General features: G+C 38.9%; 2 protein-coding genes across 3 annotated transcripts in view; one reads left to right on the plus strand and one right to left on the minus strand.

Moving 5' to 3' along the window:
• The window catches only part of LOC124112254 (ER membrane protein complex subunit 10-like), a 48,031-nt gene that overhangs the window by 2,866 nt on the left and 21,928 nt on the right, over positions 1–23,237 (plus strand). For both annotated transcript variants that reach the window (XM_046472271.2, XM_046472272.2), the window contains exons 4-6: positions 3,239–3,343; positions 4,372–4,553; positions 8,138–8,234. In XM_046472271.2, coding sequence (XP_046328227.2) covers positions 3,239–3,343; positions 4,372–4,553; positions 8,138–8,234 — 384 coding nt within the window. The remainder of the gene's footprint in view (positions 1–3,238; positions 3,344–4,371; positions 4,554–8,137; positions 8,235–23,237) is intronic.
• On the minus strand, positions 17,461–20,919 carry LOC124112253 (FMRFamide peptide receptor frpr-18-like). The gene has a single exon (XM_046472270.2). The coding sequence runs from the start codon at positions 20,431–20,433 to the stop codon at positions 19,096–19,098; it is 1,338 nt and encodes a 445-aa protein (XP_046328226.1). The 5' UTR covers positions 20,434–20,919; the 3' UTR covers positions 17,461–19,095.

Below are 23,237 nucleotides of genomic sequence, written 5' to 3' on the forward strand. Positions count from 1 at the left end.
TGTCTTTGCACTTGTCTGGACAAATCACTGATGTCTGGCATGATCATACCAAGTGGTTGGTAGAATTATGTCCTCTTTTTGTCCAATTCGGACCTCCATACACAACTTTTATCTGTACCGCGATACGATGGAGTTCTCTCCCTTGTCAAACAGAGCGCGAGGCCCGGCTTTTACTCGGAGCTACTAATGTAAATAATGAACTTTTATCAGTAAAATATGCATTGTTTGATAAGATGAATGATATCTGATACAGAGAACACGAATAAACATAAAGGTTAGTGAGTGCATTTTGTTCCGTTTAGCGTACATGACAAGTACCGCGATACCCCGAGGTTGCAGGCTACAATGTGTGAAGCCCATTTCTGGTGTCCCCTGCCGTGATATTGCTGGAATATTGCTAAAAGCGGCGTAAATCCATACTCACTCACTCACCAAAAATATACTAGATATTTATGTTACCTTTAAATAACAAATGAACAAAACAAACAAACAACTGTGCAATGGACTTGACATTTCTGTTATGCATGGAATAGAGAATTATTCCTTTCACTGCATTTTTTGGTTCAATTCTTTGGAAAAGTCCCCATGGTCTAGGTTAACAATATTGACAGCAGAAGAAACACTTTTAGTTTACAAGTACTTATAATGATGACATATAGCATAAATGGCAAATTTCTACAAGTCCTTATGGTACCTTAACTATTCGGCAGTTTGGCAAGGACTACAGGGCTTGTGCCAATTTCTAATGCTGACTTATCAATGGGGTGTAAACATGGTAAAGTGGGGAACATATAAGGCAACTGATTGTCAATCAAAATGGCCTAAAGATTCTTTGCAAAATTTATAATGATATAAAAGAATGTCCAATTAAAAATGTATAAAATGTTTTAAAATTTTCTGATGTGATATTTGTCCCTAGAAAATGATTAATTTTGTTCAGTGAAAATCCAGAATTAACCATCATGTGATGGGGACTTCTATGTGGCATTGAGCTGTTCTTTGCATGGCCACTTGGAGAGGTGGTAGGATATGGAGGGTATTAATCCCAGAGGATCAGGTGTGCGGATAGCCAGGGACAGCAGAGGTTAGGAGGATTATCTCAGTGGGGGGTCACAATGTTATTGATGGGATGAAAGACCCCCCAGCGGCAAGTTTCACAACCCACGTCAACACTTCATTGTCACTGTCATCACCCCAGTGGGAAGTGCTACAGATTATACAGATAATACTGACACCTTCAAATCTAAGACAATACTTTATTATCTTTTCTTTTTATTTCAATATTTGGCGTAACTGATCGTCATGCTTGTTTTTATCCTCGGTCCCTAAGTGGGTCAGGGGATAAAGGAACGGAGTTCTTCTTTGTCCGTCCTTCCATCCGTCCTCTTCTCAAATGACTCAAATTTTCTCACAAACTATTTAAGTCAGAGAAATGAAGTTTTACACACTAATGTTATTAGTCATGATCTCAAGTGAGTTTGAAAATTGGTGTCATTATTCATTGTTCACAGAGTTATGGCGGATACTTTGTGCATACTGCTTGAAATGTGGACAAGTTTTCTAAGAAACTACTGAAGTTACTTGAATGAAAGTTTGCATGCTTATCTCTGAGATACTTGTTCAGACTGGGTTTGAAACTTGGTCTGGTCATATTTTTGTACAGAGTTATGTCCCTTGATCCATGTTATTTTACTTGGTGCCAAGTGTCTATAATGGGGTCAGGTTTTCTCAGAAACTACTGAAGTTAGCTTATCTAAGAGATACCTATCAAGACTGATTTGTTTTTACCAGAGAAGGGGCCTTTTGTGTTTATTAAATAAAAAATTTGCATCCCAAGGCATGCACAATAAGTCATTGTACCAAATTCTTGACAAAAACATATTATAAGTCCTCTGATTATTAGGGCTGGTAAAAGAGATCGATAATCAGAATTATCATCGATGGGAAGAAATATTGTAGATTATCGATATGAAAATTGTGTCATTGATAATACCTTACATGAACTATTGTGATGAAATAAAGTTTGAATGTACCCAAACTGATTTGTTATTATAAAATAATGTCAATTGCTGAAGATGGAAATTAACTGTTTTTGTTATATCTCAAATGGCCACAAAGTAATCCCTGAATAAATGTGCCACCACTCACCAGTGGAGTGAAATATGTTGATTTCTTTAGGATTTCTTTTTGCGCATTTGCTCAAAGATATTTCTCGGATATTTATCCATTATTGATCAATATTTAGTTAACAATTATCGATCCCTAAGATCTGTATCGGTAGCCAGCCCTAATAATTATAGTAAGTTTTGAGTACAGTTCACTACACCATTTCATTTCTTTACCAATGTTTACAGGGCCCTCATATGACCTAAAGCACCCTTGTAATTAGTAATAGTGGGTCCCCTGGGCCCCTTTTTTGAAGGTCAAGGTAAAACCCTATGTATTAACTCTGATTTTCTGTCTTAAATGTTTTATGTTCTTTAAAGACTATTACATGTATAATAATAAAGTAAACAATGTATATATCATGCTTGATGAACTAGAATGAAACAGAAATATTGAATATAATGAATGGATTCAAGGAGAATATGTTATTGAGAAACTGCGCAGCATCCATAGAAGATGTACCGTATTCGACGTAATAAGCGCCCACAGCGATATTTGCTAATATATTGGCTAGTGAACAATCCCAGTTAGCACCCCTTCCGATTGATCAATGTACACAAGACTTATTTATTTGTGTGTAATACACACTCGTGTGATATATGCACCCTTAATTATGGGCATTTAAATTCTGGAAAATATAACTATCATGTATAATACGCACATACTTTTATTTTGTATCATTTCGGGCTGTCCGCATAAACCACGAAATTTACGATCTTTCAATTCTGTTTTTTTCTCACTAAAATCATATTCTTATAAGAGCCCCCTATTTCTAATTTTGAGAGTGCCCTGGGCGCTTATTACGTCGAATACGGTACTTACCTCTGTATGCAGATGCTGGTACAGGTGGCAGCTGGCCGCATCGCGCCATGCTCACCATGTCATCAAACATCCCCAGCTTCTAAGTAGATTTACCATGCGCCAATCTTTAAAAAAACAGATGTGCATACGTTTTGTTGTTTATTCAAATAACCACAAAATGTAAGTGTAATAACTTTTATGTGACTCTCTTTTGACTAATTATTCTGTTAATGGGGAAATGTTACAAACTCATATTGTCTTTTGTTACCAGAATCTGGCACAAAGCAATGGCATCTACCGTGTGAGGATCCCAGTCACATCGCAGGAGGATCAGCAGACTCAGAATGAAGTGTATATCTCAACATTCACCCGAGCTGTAAGTGTCATTGGAATTGTCAAGAATAGAGTGTCATTCCAAACAGCCATTTATTCGTTTAACACTTTCTGGGATTCAACATCCGTTCAGAGTTCAGCTTTAGAACACTTTAAACGTTGAAAATGGATGAGAATCAAACGTTAAGTTGTCATCTGGCGGAAGCAAATGGTTCACAAGGAAAAACTAAAAGTGGGAATTGGAAAAACAAAATATCTACCTTGGATCATAGAAAAAATGAAATAAGGCAATTTGGCTACTGACACTTTAAAACAGGAATCCTGTCAGAATATATTTCACGTATCTTTTTGCAGATCTGGAAGATAGATCTTCACTCATGCATTATTACTGGATAATGTCAGGGTAGACATCATTGGTCATATCCGACAAGTCCGCTGCTCATTTTCGACTAGTGGTGATGTAAAATAACTAGATTTGGGAATAAAACAATTAGTCGATCTAAAATGTTACTGGACTCAGACTAACAGACTAGTGGCTATGTCTATCCAAGAATGTCTTTAAAATTAGCTGAAGTGAGAGATCAGTATTATGTTTGTAAATGTTCCAGAAGAGTGCGAGTGTGGTATACTGTGTCTGAGTGAGGTAGTCATGTTAAACTGCGGCATTGAATCTCAGTGGGCTAGAACTATTAAATCAGCATTTATCCGGACTAGTACAAGCAGACACTGATGCACACATGTGCATATACATCGCTATATAAGTGCAATAATCTTTAACGGGATGTTAAATCCTATGGATGACTGTTTAAAGTTACTTTGCTTAGGTTTGCCAGAAAACTATAATCATTAATCTGAATCTTGGTTCACCATGATTTTGTTTTCAGTTTTGTCAGCACTACCTATGATTGTTGGTTTCAACAAAGTGGTAAATGTCTTATACCTCCGTAACTTCAGGCTTTCCTCACTCTTCATGCTAAAACACTGTGACATCATACCAGCAATATTGTTCAAAGCAGCGTAAATCATAACTCACTCACTCAAAATATGTCATTGTTATTTATTCTGTTGTAGTGTGCAATATATGAGTCTGGACTGAGTGACCAGATGATGGTGAACTTTGACCAGTCCGGAGAGGTTCTTGGCATCTCGCTGACCGCTATTCCAGGCTTGTGTGTTGGCGCCGATATTCCTGCGTCCAACTTGACCAACTGGAAGACATCTGTGGAAGCAGTTCTGACAGTTTCCGGGCCTGTGTAAGTAATATTTGTTTTGTCAGGATTGACTAAATGGATTGCAGACCTTACAAGGTATCAAATATATTTGTTGTCAACACCTACCAATGTTATCCCACTCATGTATGCAATTGCTGTTACTGTTAATCCTCCACCTACTATATATATTCTGTACTATGTCCCTCATTCAGTCCTGCTTGACAACAGTGTAAGGATCTATACCGAAACGTCGCTTTTCACAGTATCAAAAAACTTGTCATCCGTCAACTTCTAAGTAATGCCTATCAAACAATATATTTGATATGGTTTCACATATTACATGTAAGAGATCCTCGCAGATAACTGCTAGACATAAATGCCTTTGATGTAGTGGGTGGGTCCCCGTGATCTGGAGCTCATCACCCTAGACCTTTTTATCTCAAGTTATTTGCACCTTGAATACAGTATTGATCAAATTTTATGCCACTTAAATGTACTGCAGTTCACTGATAGGTTAGGGTTTTTTGTTGTTGTTTTTTTTGTTTAACGCCGCACTCAGCAATATTCCAGCTATATGATGGCGGTCTGTAAAATAATCGAGTCTGGACCAGACAATCCAGTGATTGAGATCATGAGCATCGATCCATGCAATTGGGATACGATGACATGTATCAACCAAGTCAGCGAGTCTGACCACCTGATCCCGTTAGTAGCCTTTTATGACAAGCATAGTCGCCTTTTACGGCAAGTATGGGTTGCTGAAGACCTGTTCTACCCCGGAAAGATAAACAAGTCTTTATCTTCATGTGAAAACAGAATTATACTGACATACTGCAAGTTACCATTTTTCAAAGAAAAATAATACAGAAAGAAGCAAACCATCCCTGCTACCCTGTTTTTGGATGGCTGTAATAGCTAACTCTATCTCCGTTTGTTTTGTCCTGAGTGGTAGGGAACTCATTCAGAACCTTTGGTGAATTCTGACTTATGAGGTGTTGAAAAATTCCTTTGCATCGAACTGTTTGTTTTCCTGGTTCTTTCCAAGTGCAAATCCATCTCATGACATAGCATGAGTTCCAGCATCCTTCTCCTATCTAGACTATAGGAACATCAGGTCACTGTTATTCGTGTGAAAGAATGGTGATTAGGTTGTCGTAAAACAGTGTGTAGGTGGGCAATATTATCCAGATTATTTCTTTTCAATCTAACAGTTGATTGTGTATTTTTAAGACAGCCGTTAACAAACGAAAATTTGATTGTTATTTGTTTGTATGTTTAACGCCACACTCAGCATTATTCTAGCTATATGACGACAGTCTGTAAATAACCAAGTCTGGACCAGACAATCTAGTGATTGACATCATGAGCATCGATCGGCGCAATTGGGATACGATAACATGCTTCAGGCAGCCTGACCTCTCGATCCTGTTAGTTGCCTCTTACGTCAAGCATTGGAGTCTCTTAATGGCAAGGATGGGTTGCTGAAGACCTATTCTGACCCAGATCTTCACAGATAGATTGTTACTTTGCTTATATTGGCAACGTTCACTGTGTTGATCTTTGTTCCACAAGAGAGGGAGAGGTGTTGATGAATTCACTGTCACCATGTTTTTTGTGGTATCCCATCATTGAGGGAATAGTTTGATACAACCAGTTGAATTCTGTAGAATTCTTATGTATCTATTGTCGGTGACCATAGAGTTGTCTCCCTTTTAATGATCAGTTGCATCTGTTTGAAAATGCTTGAACCCAGACATCTTCCCGAGGCAAGAGAGTTAACTGACTATAAAAGTCCAGTTTCCACCCTTGCCAAACTAGGCTGGTATTATGGAGTTACATTTTGGCTGGACTAACGAGTCTATGCACAGTCCAATCAAAATCATGCTCTGAAATCAAAATCCGGTTCGTAAACTGTCATGCAGATTTCTGTTGATTGCAGGATTTGCAAAGCATGTGCACCGCTATCTTGTTGTCAACAGATAGTTTCTTACTCTTTTCATGTTTTTAATCAAGGTGCTAACGTGATTTATTGCACTTCGTGATGTAAGACCCGTTTTATCACAATATAGGCTTTGATTATTGATCAGATTGTCGTGACTGGGCGCCGCTGTTTTGTTTGAAGCAAATGCAAGTGATACGAGAGGTGGAATCTGATTGGTCCATAGGAGAGGCATAAAAGGGACATAACTCGTAACAGCCACTGGTGGCGCTACAATCGAGCCCAGGAATTCCAGCATAGTTCGGCAAGGGAGGAAACTGGACTTTTAAAGTCAGTTAACTCTCAGAATCCAGAACGTTGTAAATGATGATGTGTAAATGTTGTGATGGTAGTTGCTAGTTCAAGTGTGAAACCATTTCTATGTTGGTATGTGTGAAAACATATTTTGTTACAGCTTTCAAAATGGGGGATAAAGCCTGAGAATGACTGGAATTTTGTGAATGAAATCCCATATGATCCCTGACATGTTTCTAGTCATTAATCAAATGGCTCCAGGTTCCTAGTGCAGAGTTATGTCCCTTCACTTCACATCATGTCTTGGGTTCAAATCGCAGATTCAGGTTGCAGCCGATGCTGATCCTTGGCTTGTCAGAACCAGCCATCTTGGTTAATTTTAAAAACTTTTGGAGCCAACTGGTTTTATTAGTAACCAGATTTAGATGGAATAACAGGCTTTCCATTAAGAAATAGTGTAAGGAGCCACAACGCAACCAAACATGTATACAAACTTGCCATCATAAAATTGCAATCGCGACTGATTTGGTTGCTAATAACAGGGATGTGCACTTGGGGTGAAACGATACATCAGTGCACAGCTCATTTTGAGTTTTAATGAGATGGTATGATACATGATATGTTTCTTTCTTTATCGATACAAGATGATACACTTGCTAAAATAAATTACTTACTTATCATTTAATTCTCCCCAGCATTTTTGTCAGTCAGATATTGCAAAATGTGTTGTAATAAGAGTTTCAAGTTCACTACTAAGAATAGCCTCTATGATGGTGTGTCTACAGCTTGCTTTTCCTCTAGAACGTGGTCTGAAATATTCATTGTCATGTTGCCTTGCTGTACCGTTTCACCTCTACGGAGCACTATAAGTTTTTTGTGAATGGTAAATGTCTACAACCTGTATTCTTTTGGACTTTCCTCGCTCAGTAGTTTGGCGCACTGTGACAGAACTGGAATACTGTTCTTACCAGCATCAGGGCGGTCGGGTAGCCCAGTGGTTAAAGCGTTTGCTCGTCACGCCCAAAGACCTGGGTTCGATTCCCGACATGGGTACAATGTGTGAAGCCCATTTCTGGTGTCCCCCGACTTGATATTGCTGGAATATTGCTAAAAGCGGCGTTAACTATACTCACACACTCTTACCAGCATCATACCCATTACTGCTCAGTCACCCAGCCACTCTGTGAATACCATGCAGTGTTTGAAGTTAAGTGTGAGAGTCAGGGGGTCAATGTCATAAACCTAATGTTGAATATTTGAACTTGATTGGGATCCCTACGTTCAAACACAGTTACACTGAAGAAGCAAAATTCAGTGAGCCCTGTACCTCATTTTGAACACTGCCATGCATCCTATCACTTGGCTTAATGGACAATCTGTTTCTTCACTCCAGCCCCGACACACAGACGTATATTGAGAAAATGAAAAGGGAAGAGGCAGAAAAGGCCAAAGGTCAACAAGGAGACAACAGATCATTCTTCGGAAAATATGTGAGTACACACTGCACACTATTCCAATGATCAAATCACAGACCACTGATCAATAATTGATTATGTGGGTTCATAATTGATTGTGGTAAAAATAATTAATGATTCAAGCAAATATTCAAAGATTCCTTTGGTCAGTATCTGTGGCAACCAATTATGATGGATGATTGATCAGTTGAATCAAACATATTTATGACAAATGATCAATGATCAATGATCAATCCATGTCTGTGCATTGTCTGAAATAACTGCCTGCCTGTGTCTGGTTAATTTTCTGTCGGGCTGCCTGAAAGTTTGCTCCACATGTCCTACAATCTGAAGGGGTGGTCAGGTAGCCTAGTGGTTAACGCGTTCGCTCGTCACGCCAAAGACCCGGGTTCGACTCCCGACATGGGTACAATGTGTGAAGCCCATTTCTGGTGTCCCCCGCCGTGATATTGCTGGAATATTGCTAAAAGCGGCGTAAAACAATACACACTCACTCGCTTGTCACGCCGAAGACCCGGGTTCGATTCCCGATGTGGGTACAATGTGTGAAGCCCATATCTGGTGTTCCCCGCCGTGATATTGCTGAAATATTGCTCAAAGCGGTGTAAAACCAGACCCACTCACTCACTCACTCACTCACTCACTCACTCCTACAATCTGACAGATAATTTTAAGACTACTATCATATTCAGTCTTATTATAACTCCTCGTAGATTCTCAAGTAATTCTTTTCATTATTTCAATTTAATCAGAATGCAATTTGTCGCTTATTTTAGTGATTTTTCAATACATGTATTAATAATGTCTGAATGTGGGCCATAACTTTGAAGCTGGGCAGGCAACTCTTATGGGTCACCTGCCCGACTGTCTTTGGGGGTTTTAACATCATTTCAAACACTGTGTCTGTGTGCAGCTTGACCTTCAGCACAGTGATGACAGTATTGTATTAGTGGATAATTCCTCCTTCTCAGGGGGCCTGGGTTGGAATAGGTCTCCATCAGCTAGAGGCAACTGGCTTGTATTGGGTGGTAAGCATGGTAAGCCTAGAGAAAAATTTAAGAAACAAATCTAGTCTTGAATGATTTGGAAAGTCTACATTGCTTCAGCTCTAGGAATTTAAGAATTATTCTGGGCTCCATTAGGATTTTACTTTGTACAGGGTTTGAGCGGGCTTGAAGAAGGTCCCTCTTGAAAAGCCTTAACTTTTAGTGTCAACCTTGAAAAGCCTTGAAAATCACCAAATCAGCTTGATTTGACATACTTAATTTATTTTTTGTTGGGTGTAAAATGTGATGGTCATACTGCTTTTGAGATCTTACAACTTATATATGTCACACTGGCTTAAAGTTAAATATAATATTGACAGACTAAGGCTAATAATAACCCAACTAAAAATGCAGTTAGCAGCCTTTAAAAGCCTTGAAAAGGCCTTGAATGTTGGTGTTCCATGTCTGACTGTGTGAACCCTGTTATAGCACAACTTTGTTTCTGGGACTCCATGTAAGTCTAGGGTGGGTGACTTGGTTGACAGCCTGTCCTCGTGCCCCAGTGAGGCGGCATGTTGCACATTCTATAAGTCACTAGTTGGCCTTGCATTGAAATGTTTCATACTGAGAAGTCTATTTCTAGTAATTCATTTTGCCTGATGTTCGACTGAAATGATATGGACATCTTGACGTTCCGGCAATAATTCATCAAAAAGCTTGCCTTTTTAAAACTATGATAATACTGATCCTACATTTAAAAAAAATAAAGAAAATATTTATTGTCTACATATATAGTCATTGGTTGTGTTCTGTGGTTGATGAAGCAGGCAAGTAGGTAAAATGTTTTCTTGTGCCAATTGTTGAGTTCACATGGGTGCGAGTGAAGCTCATTGACGAATAGTGCTGAAAGTGGGGCACACCACTCACTCATACACTCAGTTTTACAGCTGGGGTCAAATGCTCCAAAGTTACTCTACTCTAGGACCAGTAGACATTACTGAAGAAAGGTTTTCCCATGTAATATGGGCTCATTTCTTTTGTGCATTAAACAAGATTTAAAAGACACCTAAACATGCTAAATGGAAACTAATTACAATCTGTAGGTGGTTGTGTGGTCAGTGACCATATTGTATGTTGAATGGATCTTTTCTCTTGCTGGGGGCACGGGTGGCCCAGTCGTCTAAGGCACCGCGATTCGCTGTGCAGAGTTGCGTCCCTTGGGCACGCCAGAAACCTATGATTGTGGGTTCAAATCCCGGTTCGCCCCGATTATGTTTCTAGGTTTGTCAGCACCATACCTGTGCTCGTGGGTTTCACCGAAGTGGTAAACGTCTGAGACCTGCATCACTTCGGGCTTTCCTCCCACATTAAGCTGACACAACGTGATATAACATGAATACTGTTAAAAGCAGCGTTAAACCCAACTCACTCACTCACTCACTCAATCACTTTTCTCTTGCTGTCAAACACTGGTTTGTTTGGTTGAAAACACTCAGTTGTTTACCAACCACCTTGATGCAGCGATCCTGCTGTAGCTGTACTACGTTCAAAATTGGATGCTGCTTTTAACGATATTCACTCCCCTGTGGGGATTGTGTGGAGCAAATCCACACCATCACTGGGGCGGTGGGGTAGCCTAGTGGTTAAAGCGTTCGCTTGTCATGCTGGAGACCTGGATTCCCCACATGGGTACAATGTTTTAAGCCCATTTCTGGTGTCCCCTGATGTGATATTGTTGGAATATTGCTAAAAGCTGCATAAAACCAAACTCACTCACACTACCATGTGACCTAACATTTACAGCAATAGAAACTAACATTTTATCTTATAATGACAACATATATAGCCAAACCCTTTAAATGGCAAGTTTCTATCAGTACTTATGAAACCTTAACTAATGGGCGGTTGCAAGGACAATAGGACCAGTGCTGATTTCTACAGTCCGACTTTGAAAAAGCCTTAATATTGTATCTAATTTGTGAAGGCCTTAAAGGTTGATAATAAAAGAGCTTGACTTTACAAACATGCTTAACTCTGCTGTTAAAGAAATACATTACAACTATTTATGATGATGTATGCAAAATTGATGATGGATTCGTGCAGCAACACCCTGGAAGTCACTCAATGTATATTTTTGAAAACACTGTGTGTGGACTAATAGTGCATTACGAGCCATTCTCACATTGAATATGTTGAAACAAAGTCAAAATGTACTTATACATGTACTTTTGTTTGAAAACAGACTTGGAGCTTAAGGAGTGTGATCATTGCCTTTACTGGTAAAAATATGGGCCCATGGAACTTTGTCATAAGAGGTGAATCAGGTGGTCTGGCTCAGCAGCTTGGTTGATGCATGTCATTGTATCAAGCTCACGATGTCAGTCACTGGATTGTCTAGTCCAGACTCCATTGTCTACAGACTGCCATCATATAGCTGGAATATTGCTGACTGCTGCATCACAACAAACAAACAAAACCATCAAAAGGCCTGGCACAAGTTTTGTATGAACAATGAACCATGAACGTTGAAATGTGGCTAGGATGCTGACAGCGTGGCTGATGGCATACTATGGATTTATCTAGGTCTTGAAACTAGGTACCTATGGCAGGATTAGTGGGCAAACATTTATTTTGTAAAAAAATTGGAACTTTTGTAAGGTTCGTATATGTTCTTACAATGAAATGTATTCTATCATTGTATTCAATTTTAAGTCTTACTAAGTCACATTTGCAATGCTATGACACATCATGTTCAGACTTAAGATAAGCTGCATTGAGACATCTTTTATTGGAATTTGGAATTTTTTACCAAAATTTGCTGCACACTCTAACCCAATACCAGCCCCTGAGAATGCCTAGATCAATAATAGTGTGGATCCATGCTCATGCTATCAGCCACTGGGCCAAGACTTGGTTTGTACAGTCTGTCAGGACATGATCTGAAATGTTGATGATTGTGACATAAAACAACATTGATTCATATTCTCACTTCATTTGGTGACAGAAAAAACAAAAAGTATTTGCTAACACATTTTATTGAGACATCACAAGATATTCTGACACTTTGTAAAACTATACATAACTATTAAAGACATTGTTAACAAATATTTATCACGTTTATCACAACGCATGCACTCTTTGAACAAACAAGTTACAAAATATTAGGATTGTCAACTGGACATATGTACTCATGATCTCGTCATCATTTATCTGTGAATATATAAAATGAAAAAATATTGCTTCTGAGATGACATCAAAATGAAGAATACATGTACGTTTCTTTATACAAACATGAAACGACATAAAAATATACATGTGAAATCATACCATGACAACAAACCAAATGTAGTTTTCTGGAACGTATGACCAAATGAAGATTGAAACATGGTTGTCACTTTGTTGACATCAGCTATTTCTTGTCAGAAACTATTTCATGATCTTTCTAGTGTGTGTGTGTGTGTGGGTGTATGTATGTACTCACTGTATTTACCCTATTTCCTCAATTAGCATGATTAGACGCCTGGATGTCCATTAATTTCGTTGACCCGGTGTCTATTCTGTTTAATGCAGGCAGAATGGCAACTCACTACTGTACCGAATCCCAAATTCTAGTCATACAAAGGGTACATTTGCAAGAAATAGTCATTGATAAGTGAGGGGAATAATCATTACATTTCATCAATGTGATCGGGATCATTAATCTTATCAAATTATGGACCTGTTCTCAATCTCATTAAAATCAGATCTTACTTCTCGCTACCCACGTCTGACCGACCTTGTGCAAACTTTGACCGACCAGTGGAATGACTGACAAGAAGTCGACATTAGCCAATCAGAAGGCAGCTTTCTCGTGCTTTACGGCACTAATTTCAAATTGGCGACTACGCTTCGAAACATATTTTGACAAATTCTCGATTAAAAATTTGAAACCTGAACAAAAGAACATTCTGTAATGGCTTATAGATGGTCTAGATTGTATGGATTCAGTCGTTAAGCCCGTAACTATTGTTCGGAATACCCTGTGTTAAAGTTTTCCAGGTTGCAAGATTAGAAATCACATTCCGACTGTCACTTTCATGATCTGTTAAGCGACGCTTTGAATGGTCGGATGAAAGGTCGTTCTGACGTGACCCCTAATGGGATGTCCTCAGATCTTTGTTTTGCGGTAGCGAGAACTAAGATCTGATTTGAATGAGATTGGACCTGTCCTCTATTAGAGACCACCAGAGAAGAGCAATAGGGACAATGACAGTCCTAAGTGGCTACAGTCATATTTGCAATTCTGAAACAAAAGGATGCATTTCCACAAATATGCTTTTTACTGTGGCAGTTTTAGTCAATTTAGTAAACTTTTTGAAGTTGTAATAGGATGTTATAACAGAATAGTCCATGCTTTAAAGAAAATTTATAACACACACACTCAATACATGGTATTAAAAGGGGACTAGACTTGGCAATTGGCAGTCATATCAAACTAGATTATTACCATTGATACAATCAGCTGAAACTAGTGCCAAACTATCGACTCCCAACATGAACCCAACATGCAAAGTAAGGGCCTGTTTGGGTTTCTTCATGAATAATAACATGGTTGAAGTTTGTTTATTTTTTCAACCATGGAAGTTTGGGACAAACATTTTTCTAAACCTAATAATAAACCAAAGGCCTCAGATAGGCCTCAGCACAGTAAACATATGTGCTGAGGCTTATGTAAGATCATATGAACATTCTTTAGAAGGAAAACTGTCAATATTCCATGGCAGGGATAATGAAAAACTTTTTCATTGCAAAATATATTTTTAACCTACCAAATAAACTCAGTCGCAAGTCCCAAAGCAGTCCAGTCATATGACCACTTCAATGTACACACCCCTAATTTATTAATACCATGACGATCCGGGGTAGAATAGGTCTTCAGTAACCCATGCTTGCCGTAAAAGTCAACTATGCCTATTGTTTGAGGCGACTAACGGGATCGGATGGTCAGGCTCGCTGACTTGGTTGATTATGTCATCAATCCCAGTTGCATAGATTGATGTTCATGATGCCAATCACTGGATTGTCTGGTCCAGATTTGGTTATTTACAGGCCACCGTCATATAGCTGGAATATTGCTGAGTGCGGTGTTAAACAACAAACAAACAAATAATACCAATATCAGTGATAGAAATTGGCATGTCCAGTAGTCCTTACAAAACTGCCCAATAGTTAAGGTATCATAAGGACTGGTAGAAATTTCCCATTAAGGTTATTGCTGTGTGTTATCATTATCAGGACTAATGAACTAACACAGTTAGTTTCTGTTGCTGTTATAAGGCAGAGACTAAAACTGTTAGTTTCTATCGACAGGTTGTTTGATGATGGTTATTGAATGAAGAATGTGAATGAACACAGGGACATAGAAGAGTCCTAACAGTGTCTAGCACATGAACGGGGCTACAGATAATATTTTGAGCCATTGAGTATTAACAAGTAGTCCTTTACTGATAGGTACTGATAGTTTTCAGTTTTTAATATATTTGTAATCCCATCGGCCCTCCCTAATGGGTATTTATAGACATTTTTTGGATAATTCTGATCAAAATGCTGTTTCTGGTTACTTCTTATAGGCTCTAAACAGTGATATATCCATGTCTAATTAACAATAAACGAGTTAATGTTTGCATGAATCCTGCATTCGCTCAGTAAAGTAATACAGGTACGAGAGTTGAAAAGGATACATTGGGTAATTATGCTAAATGTTGATATATACTTTGTTGTTTTCAATGTTTCATGCATAATTAATTGTATGTAGTATTAGTTTGGTAATGGTGATACATCTGATGTATTTTATGCAAATATGCAGCTTATCTTGAGCTGTGCATGAATGCCATGGAGGACTGGTGTTTTGTGTGTGCCCAGGATGCTGGTGGTGGTATGTTAGTGCCTAATGGAGCCCCTATACAGGCAGTGGCCTGGCAGTTCCAACCCCAGTTATACCTCTTAGGTCTTCAGCAACCCAAGCTTGCTGTAAAAGTCGACTACGCTTGTGGTAAGAGGCAACTAACGGGATCGGGTGGTCAGGGTCGATGACTTGGTTGATGCATGTCATCGTATCCCAATTGTGTGAATCAATGCTCATGATGTCAATCACTGGATTGTCTGGTCCAGACTCAGTTATTTACAGACCGCCGTCATATAGCTGGAATATTGCTGAGTGCAGTGTTAAACAATAAACCAACCAACCAACCAAGTTGCAACTTCGGGGAGCAGTTTTAAGGTTCAGTGTAGGAGAAATTGATTTAAGGCATACCCCAAACAAAAAAGTGAATATGTTGACATCCTCAAAGACAGGAGGCATGACAAGCATTCCCTTAAGTTATGATCACATGACAAAGAAATCTTTTAACACAATTAATTCCCCTGTGGTGATTCTGCATCAGACAAGGTCTCCGGAGCAACCTCAGGGTGCTTACAGGTCTTGAAAAGAACTTAAGGTTTAGAGATTGTCTTGAAAAGGCCTTAAATAGGCATTTGCATGGGGGAAATAAAGACTTGAAAGAACTTGAATTACACCCTAACTACACATCAATTTCTTAAAATATTAATATATGAAATACCAATGTGGTTGTCAATGTACACGAACATATTCAATAATGCTGCATGTTAACGAGAAACTTAAACTTCGTAGCTGATTTTACTTACCTCGTTTGCATGATGATATCTAACGTGATGATATCTAAATGAATGTGTTTGTGATCCAGGATGATATTTTCTTTGAATTTGACTACAAGTGCCTTGAAAAAGCCTTGCAAAGGCCTTGAATCTGTTGAGGACAAATCTGTACCAACCCTTACCTATGCCAGTGGTAAGAGGTCAGCAAATGGATTGGGTGGTCAGGCTCCGTGTTTTGGTTGATAGCATGTCTTCACACACCCACTGCAAGGATCGTTGTTCACAATATCAAAAACTGTGCCAAAAACTTTTGAGGTTGCTTGCCGCAATTTGGCTCTCACCATTATTTTCAGTCAATTTGTATGTTATTGTATTGACTTCGAGGCTTACTGGACCTATAAAAGGATTTTACAAGACGAGTACCTGAAGTCGCACACGGAATTATTAATTACAGGATTGTCTGGTCGAGACTTGATTATTTAAAGCTGGAATATTGCTGAGAGCGGCATGAACAACAAACAAATTACATTATTATATATGTAGCTCGTAGTGCATCAGAATTTCTATGCATATGGGTATGCTTTTCACTGAACTCATGTACCTTTGATGTAAATGTCCTTTGTTCCCTCAATACTGATTCACTCACTCACTACTCGTGAAAATATCTCCTTTTCCCCTGTCACGAGATGAGAGAAACATGATATTTCTTAGAAACATGACATATCCTATTAATTATATACCTTTTGTGTCTTTTCCGGAAAGTTAAATTATTTCATTACAAATGTAAAACCTTGAAATGTAAATTCTCTCAACCTAACACACAGGGACGGTCACCACCACATATGTTTTGCGACTTAAAAAGTAGTTTTATGTTTGCAAAATCTTAAAATATATATACAAAAGTAACAAAAAATATTTAGGGCCACAAAATTCTTTACCATACGAATAGATACACCTGTATGATTATATACAAAATCTACATAAAAAAGTAATACTATTCAAAACGAGACCCCTGTTTGAAGCAAAAGAATACACGCTGGTCATGTAACAAAAATGGCTCTTTGCGAAACAAACCGTCTCGATAGACAAGTTAAATGAGAAATTTACAGTTTAATCAAAACACTTTCAAGACAATAACAAATGACAAGAAGCTATAGTAACTCCATAAATGACCATCTGTCGTTATTTTGCCTTGTCAATGTGGAACTTACGTGAAAAGGAAGTCAACAGTTCGTTGACGGCCTAGACACCTATGATAAAGGGAGACAATTTGCGGGAGGTAGCTCTTGTAATGCCAATAGTTCCGTCAAAGTGTTATGTTCACAGCAGTAAAATATCAAGTGTTATGTTCACTGTAGTGAAAAAGCAACTTCAAATGGGATACTACACATTTGATACACATGCACCATTCAAATACTAGTCAGCACAATTCTTTTTCAATGGCAATACAAGATGTATTTTGTTACCGTATTCGACGTAATAAGTGCCCAGGGCACTCTCAAAATTAGAAATAGGAGTCTCTTATTAGAATAATATTTTGGTGAGTTTATATACGACAGATATATTTTTCCAGAATTTAATTGCCCATAATTAAGGGTGCATGTAACACATGAGTGCATATTATACGCGAATAAATAAGTCTGGTGTACAGTGATCAACGAAGGGGTGCTAATTGGGATTGTTCACAAGCCAATACATTTGCAAGTATCGCCGTGGAGGCTTATTACGTCGAATATGGTATTCTATGAAGACCATGCAGATTGTGTATTTGAGACGACAGAAATGGCTTCTGCCTTTAACATTCAGGAGCTGTATTTTGGTTTCTGTAAACGATGCAAAACATGATCACAGTCAGACACAACATTTACAATGTGTGAAGTTGGATATTCCACTACAGTCTGTTCAGCTATACTGAACAAGTCCACTCTCCAGACTCTACAGCTGTACTGAACTATTCCACTCTCCAGTCTGTTCAGCTGTACTGAACTATTCCACTCTCCCCTCTGTTCAGCTGTACTGAAATATTTCATTCTCCAGTCTGTTCAGCTGTACTGAAATATTTCATTCTCCAGTCTGTTCAGCTGTACTGAAATATTTCATTCTCCAGTCTGTTCAGCTGTACTGAACTATTCCACTCTCCAGTCTGTTCAGCTGTACTGAAATATTTCATTCTCCAGTCTGTTCAGCTGTACTGAAATATTTCATTCTCCAGTCTGTTCAGCTGTACTGAACTATTCCACTCTCCAGTCTGTTCAGCTGTACTGAACTATTCCACTCTCCAGCCTGTTCAGCTGTACTGAACTATTCCACTCTCCAGTCTGTTCAGCTGTACTGAACTATTTCACTCTCCAGACTGTTCAGCTGTACTGAAATATTTCATTTTCCAGTCTGATCAGCTCTACTGAACTATTCCACTCTCCTGTCTGTTCAGCTGTACTGAACTATTCCACTCTCCAGTCTGTTCAGCTGTACTGAAATATTCCACTCTCCAGCCTGTTCAGCTGTATTGAACTATTCCACTCTCCAGTCTGTTCAGCTGTACTGAACTATTTCACTCTCCAGACTGTTCAGCTGTACTGAAATATTTCATTTTCCAGTCTGATCAGCTCTACTGAACTATTCCACTCTCCTGTCTGTTCAGCTGTACTGAACTATTTCACTCTCCAGTCTGTTCAGCTGTACTGAAATATTTCATTCTCCAGTCTGTTCAGCTGTACTGAACTATTCCACTCTCCAGTCTGTTCAGCTGTACTGAACTATTTCACTCTCCAGTCTGTTCAGGTGTACTGAACTATTTCACTCTCCAGTCTGTTCAGCTGTACTGAAATATTTCATTCTCCAGTCTGATCAGCTGTACTGAACTATTTCACTCTCCAGACTGTTCAGCTGTACTGAACTATTTCACTCTCCAGTCTGTTCAGCTTTACTGAACTATTTCACTCTCCAGACTGTTCAGCTGTACTGAACTATTTCACTCTCCAGTCTGTTCAGCTGTACTGAACTATTTCACTCTCCAGACTGTTCAGCTGTACTGAACTATTTCACTCTCCAGTCTGTTCAGCTGTACTGAACTATTGCACTCTCTTATCTGGTCAGATTTGCTGAAATATATATCACACTCCCGTCTATTCAGCTAAACTGTTCAACTACTCTGTGTACAGGCTGTGGTTATGCTAAGCTGTTTCACTCTCCAGTCTCCAGGCTTTCCAGCTGAACTATTCCAGTCTCTAGACTCTTCAGCTGTACTGAACTACCCCAATGTCACTTTCAGCGGAAAGGTTTTTATCCCGCTGACTCAACAGTTTAATATTCTCCATGTCAAAGCTGGATATTGCTGTACATCTTGACTTGCGGAACTGGTGTCTGCGCTGATCGGTCAGCATAGCAGACAGTCGGAACTCACGACTACCATTAGATCCCGAAGAACCTGTTGATACAAGAGGACGCCGAACAAAGCGAATTATCTCCCTTGTTGAGCTTCGAGGAACAGCTGATGGCTTTATGCAACAAAATATTTCTTGGTAAGTTCTGCAAAATTTGGCACTGAAAGCCATGTAGATGATAAAGTTTATTGACGAATTCACAGTTTCGAGGAAATAGGTCACACATGAAATGCAAGCAAAGAGGTTACGGTTGGACCCAAGACGTGAGTAGTCTTGCTTAATTTGGGATGCGATGCTGTTGAGAGCTCCGGGCAGTATGCAAATTAGGAAGACGAAGGAAACAATAAGCAGCATTATTGTGATGCGATTCTGTTCAGACATGTTGCAAGGGTTACCTCCCTTGCTCATGATGCGACGAAGATTCCAGGTTTGCCGTATGGCTTTGACAATGAGAATGTTCAGGATTATAAGCAGAGCAATGGGGACAAAGCGGAACAAGATGTTGAGAATCGTGCCATAAATTGCACAGAATTGATGGTTCTTTCCAAGAATCGTCTTATGAAGGATGACAATTGTTCTGTTGTTATTGGTGACTGTTTCTGGTCGGTATTTCAGAGCATGGGGCAGGAAGGCAATGATTGTCACGAAATAGATCATCAGGATGCCGAGGTACGTGTGCTTCTTGCCACAGATAGTTCTTGCTTTCATTGGGCAGTAAACGGCAACAAATCTTTCTATGCTGAGGAGTGTTGTTAGCCATGTTGTAATTCGGGCAGTCACCACACTCCCATAGGCTCCTATAACTGGATATGTCAAGCGACGGAGATTAGCAGCACTGACAGGATCACGTGACTTGTAGATGATAATCGTGGAATACCAAAGGCTGTGAAACAGCACCAGAAAGTCAGACACAGCGAGTGCAGCAAGACAGCAGTTTGTCGTATTGCGCATACGATGATGAATAAGAACAAATAGACTGAGGATGTTTCCAATACATCCAAATATGCAAATAGGGATAATGAGAATTGCAAAAATGAAGATTACTTTCTGGACAGTGTCCTTCGCTATGGCTGGGTCATCACTAGGCATGTTCTGGTGTCGCAATAAAGAGATGCTTTCATTTAACACTTCCATTGCCACTGTGCTTGTCCACATTGCTGTAAGTTGCACTGGTAACTGTGTCCTTGACATCTACTGGTTAAAGGTCACTGGTAACATTGCCTTGACCTTTTCTCATACAATCCAGGTCAGATTCCATACAAACTGATTGTTGCTTTTTGCCCAATTTTCTATTGAGATATTTGTGGTTGTTATTTCAATTGGTCGTGGAGATGTTGATCATTGTTTTCAGTTGTTGATCAAGATGGGGATGATAGCGGTTATTTTGGTCTATCGTGTATCGACAATGGTTCCATGGTGAGGTGCCTCTTTTTGGAGCATTCTGAAAAGAATAAATGCAGTAAATCAAATTAGGTTTAACACAAATGATAATAAGATATGGACATATGGTACAGTGTGTCATTCTGGTGATTTTGACCAAAGAACAGGCCAATGTAACAAAGAAATGTGTTTCTGGTGTTTTACCATGGCCAAGAATGTTAGAAATAGCGACTACTATACGATTGTTTCCATATCATAAATGTCTTATTTTAGGAAGAAAAACTGCACAAAGTGAACCTTTGGCAATGTATACAAAATGGAAACGCATGAAAGCCTTTGGCAATGTATACAAAATGGAAACGCATGAAAGCCTTTGGCAATTTATACGATACGGAAACACATGAGAACCTTTGGCAATGTATACAAAACGGAAACACATGAGAACCTTTGGCAATGTATACAAAACGGAAACACATGAGGGCCTTTGGCAATGTATACAAAACGGAAACACATGAAACCTTTGGCAATGTATACAATACGGAAACACATGAGGGCCTTTGGGAATGTATACAATACGGAAACACATGAGGGCCTTTGGCAATGTATACAATACGGAAACACATGAGAACCTTTGGGAATGTATACAATACGGAAACACATGAGGGCCTTTGGCAATGTATACAATACGGAAACACATTAGAACCTTTGGCAATGTATACAATACGGAAACACTTGAGAACCTTTGGCAATGTATACAATACGGAAACACATGAGACCTTTGGCAATGTATACAAAACGGAAACACATGAGAACCTTTGGCAATGTATACAATACGGAAACACTTGAGAACCTTTGGCAATGTATACAATATGGAAACACATGAGAGCCTTTGGCAATGTATACAATACGGAAACACATGAGAACCTTTGGCATGTATACAATTCGGAAACACATGAGAGCCTTTGGCAATGTATACAATACGGAAACACATGAAGGTAAGAATCTCATAGTCATATATTGTCCAATCTCATTAAAATCAGATCTTAGTTCTCGCTATCGCTAAACAAAGATCTGAGGACATCCTATTACGGGTCACGTCAGACCGACCTTTCGCGAACTTTGACCAACCAATGGAATGACTGACAAGAAGTCAACATTAGCCAGTCAGAAGGCAGCTTTCTCGTGCTTTACGGAACTAATTTCAAATTGGCGACTACACTTCGAAACATTTTGACAAATTCTCTATTAAAAATTTGAAACCTGAACAAAAGAACATTCTGGAATGGCTTATAGATGGTCTAGATTGTATGGATTCAGTTGTTTAGCCCGTAATAATCGTTCAGAATACCCTGTGTTAGAGTTTTCGACGTTGCATAATTAGAAATCACATTCCGACTGTCACTTTCATGATCTGTTAAGCGAAGCTCTGATTGGTCGGACGAAAGGTCGTTCTGACGTGACCCCTAATGGGACGTCCTCAGATCTTTGTTTTGCGGTAGCGAGAACTAAGATCTGATTTTAATGAGATTGTATAATGTCTTTCTAAATATCAACAATGTTTAAGATGGAGTAACTTTGGAAACTCAGTGCATCACTGAGCTGCCGTATGATCAAATAGTGCCAAATAAATTGTAGCCTTGTTTGTTTACAGAATCACAGAAACACCTATCTGAGGAAGTAGACATTGCACTGATGTATAGAGCTTATTGAGAATAGTTTTGCTTGGTAATTTTAACTCATTTGCATATTTATTGGATCAAGGTATATTGGATAGGTTGATGGCATCAATAACTCTTTCCATTATATGGTAAATAATCACCAGGCAAATTTCGCCAGTCAGGGACATGATTACTAAACGGTATTGCCTCATAACTTAATTGAATAGGTTAAAATCTAAAATCTTTTGTGATCAGGTAAGAAAATAATGCGATAGACATTCAATAAGCTCACATTCCCTTTGCATGCCAAGGTTTCCCTCCTCTATTGATGTAAGTTTACGAGTCTAACGTGGCTTCTGCGCTATCAAGTAAAAACACACTGATATTCAAGCCACTGGTTCACCAAGCAGATGAAAAGCAATCTAGGCTGTTTACACTTCATGTCCCCCTTCCTGGTGACCAGGAAAACTAATTTATTTTTTGTTTTTATGAATTTCAATTTAAATAAAACCATTCTCTCAATGTGCACAAAGGCAAGAAGAAAATGAATATTGGACATTTCAGGTTTATTCATGGCATGATTAGGGCTATGTGTCGCCAGTTGTGTGAGGCCCCACAGTTTGGTGTGCCTTGATCCTAAGTCATAATGATTATGAGCCAAAATCAACAACTCTTTTTCTTGAACTGATTGAACTGAGACTTTGAAATGATGTATCCAAAGATCCTCTCAGAAGGTTAAACTTTGTAGGAATGATGGATACTGGGAGAAATTTCAAGTTTAATCGGGGCGGTGGGGTAGCCTTTGCTCGCCATGCTGAAGACCCAGGTTCGATTCCCCACATGGGTACATTGTGTGAAGCTCATTTCAGGATTTAAAAAAGAAAATCAATGATGACGTGCTGTGATGATGATGATGATGATGATGATGATGATGTGTGATAACAATGACAATACTAA

Source organism: Haliotis rufescens, unplaced genomic scaffold, assembly GCF_023055435.1.
Source record: "Haliotis rufescens isolate VD_foot unplaced genomic scaffold, xgHalRufe1.0.p SCAF_6, whole genome shotgun sequence".
Classification (NCBI taxonomy): Eukaryota; Metazoa; Mollusca; class Gastropoda; order Lepetellida; family Haliotidae; genus Haliotis; species Haliotis rufescens.

Excerpts from the sequence above, each read along its gene's own strand:
- LOC124112253 (XM_046472270.2), bottom strand. The coding sequence starts at position 20,433 with ATGTCAAGGACACAGTTACCAGTGCAACTTACAGCAATGTGGACAAGC.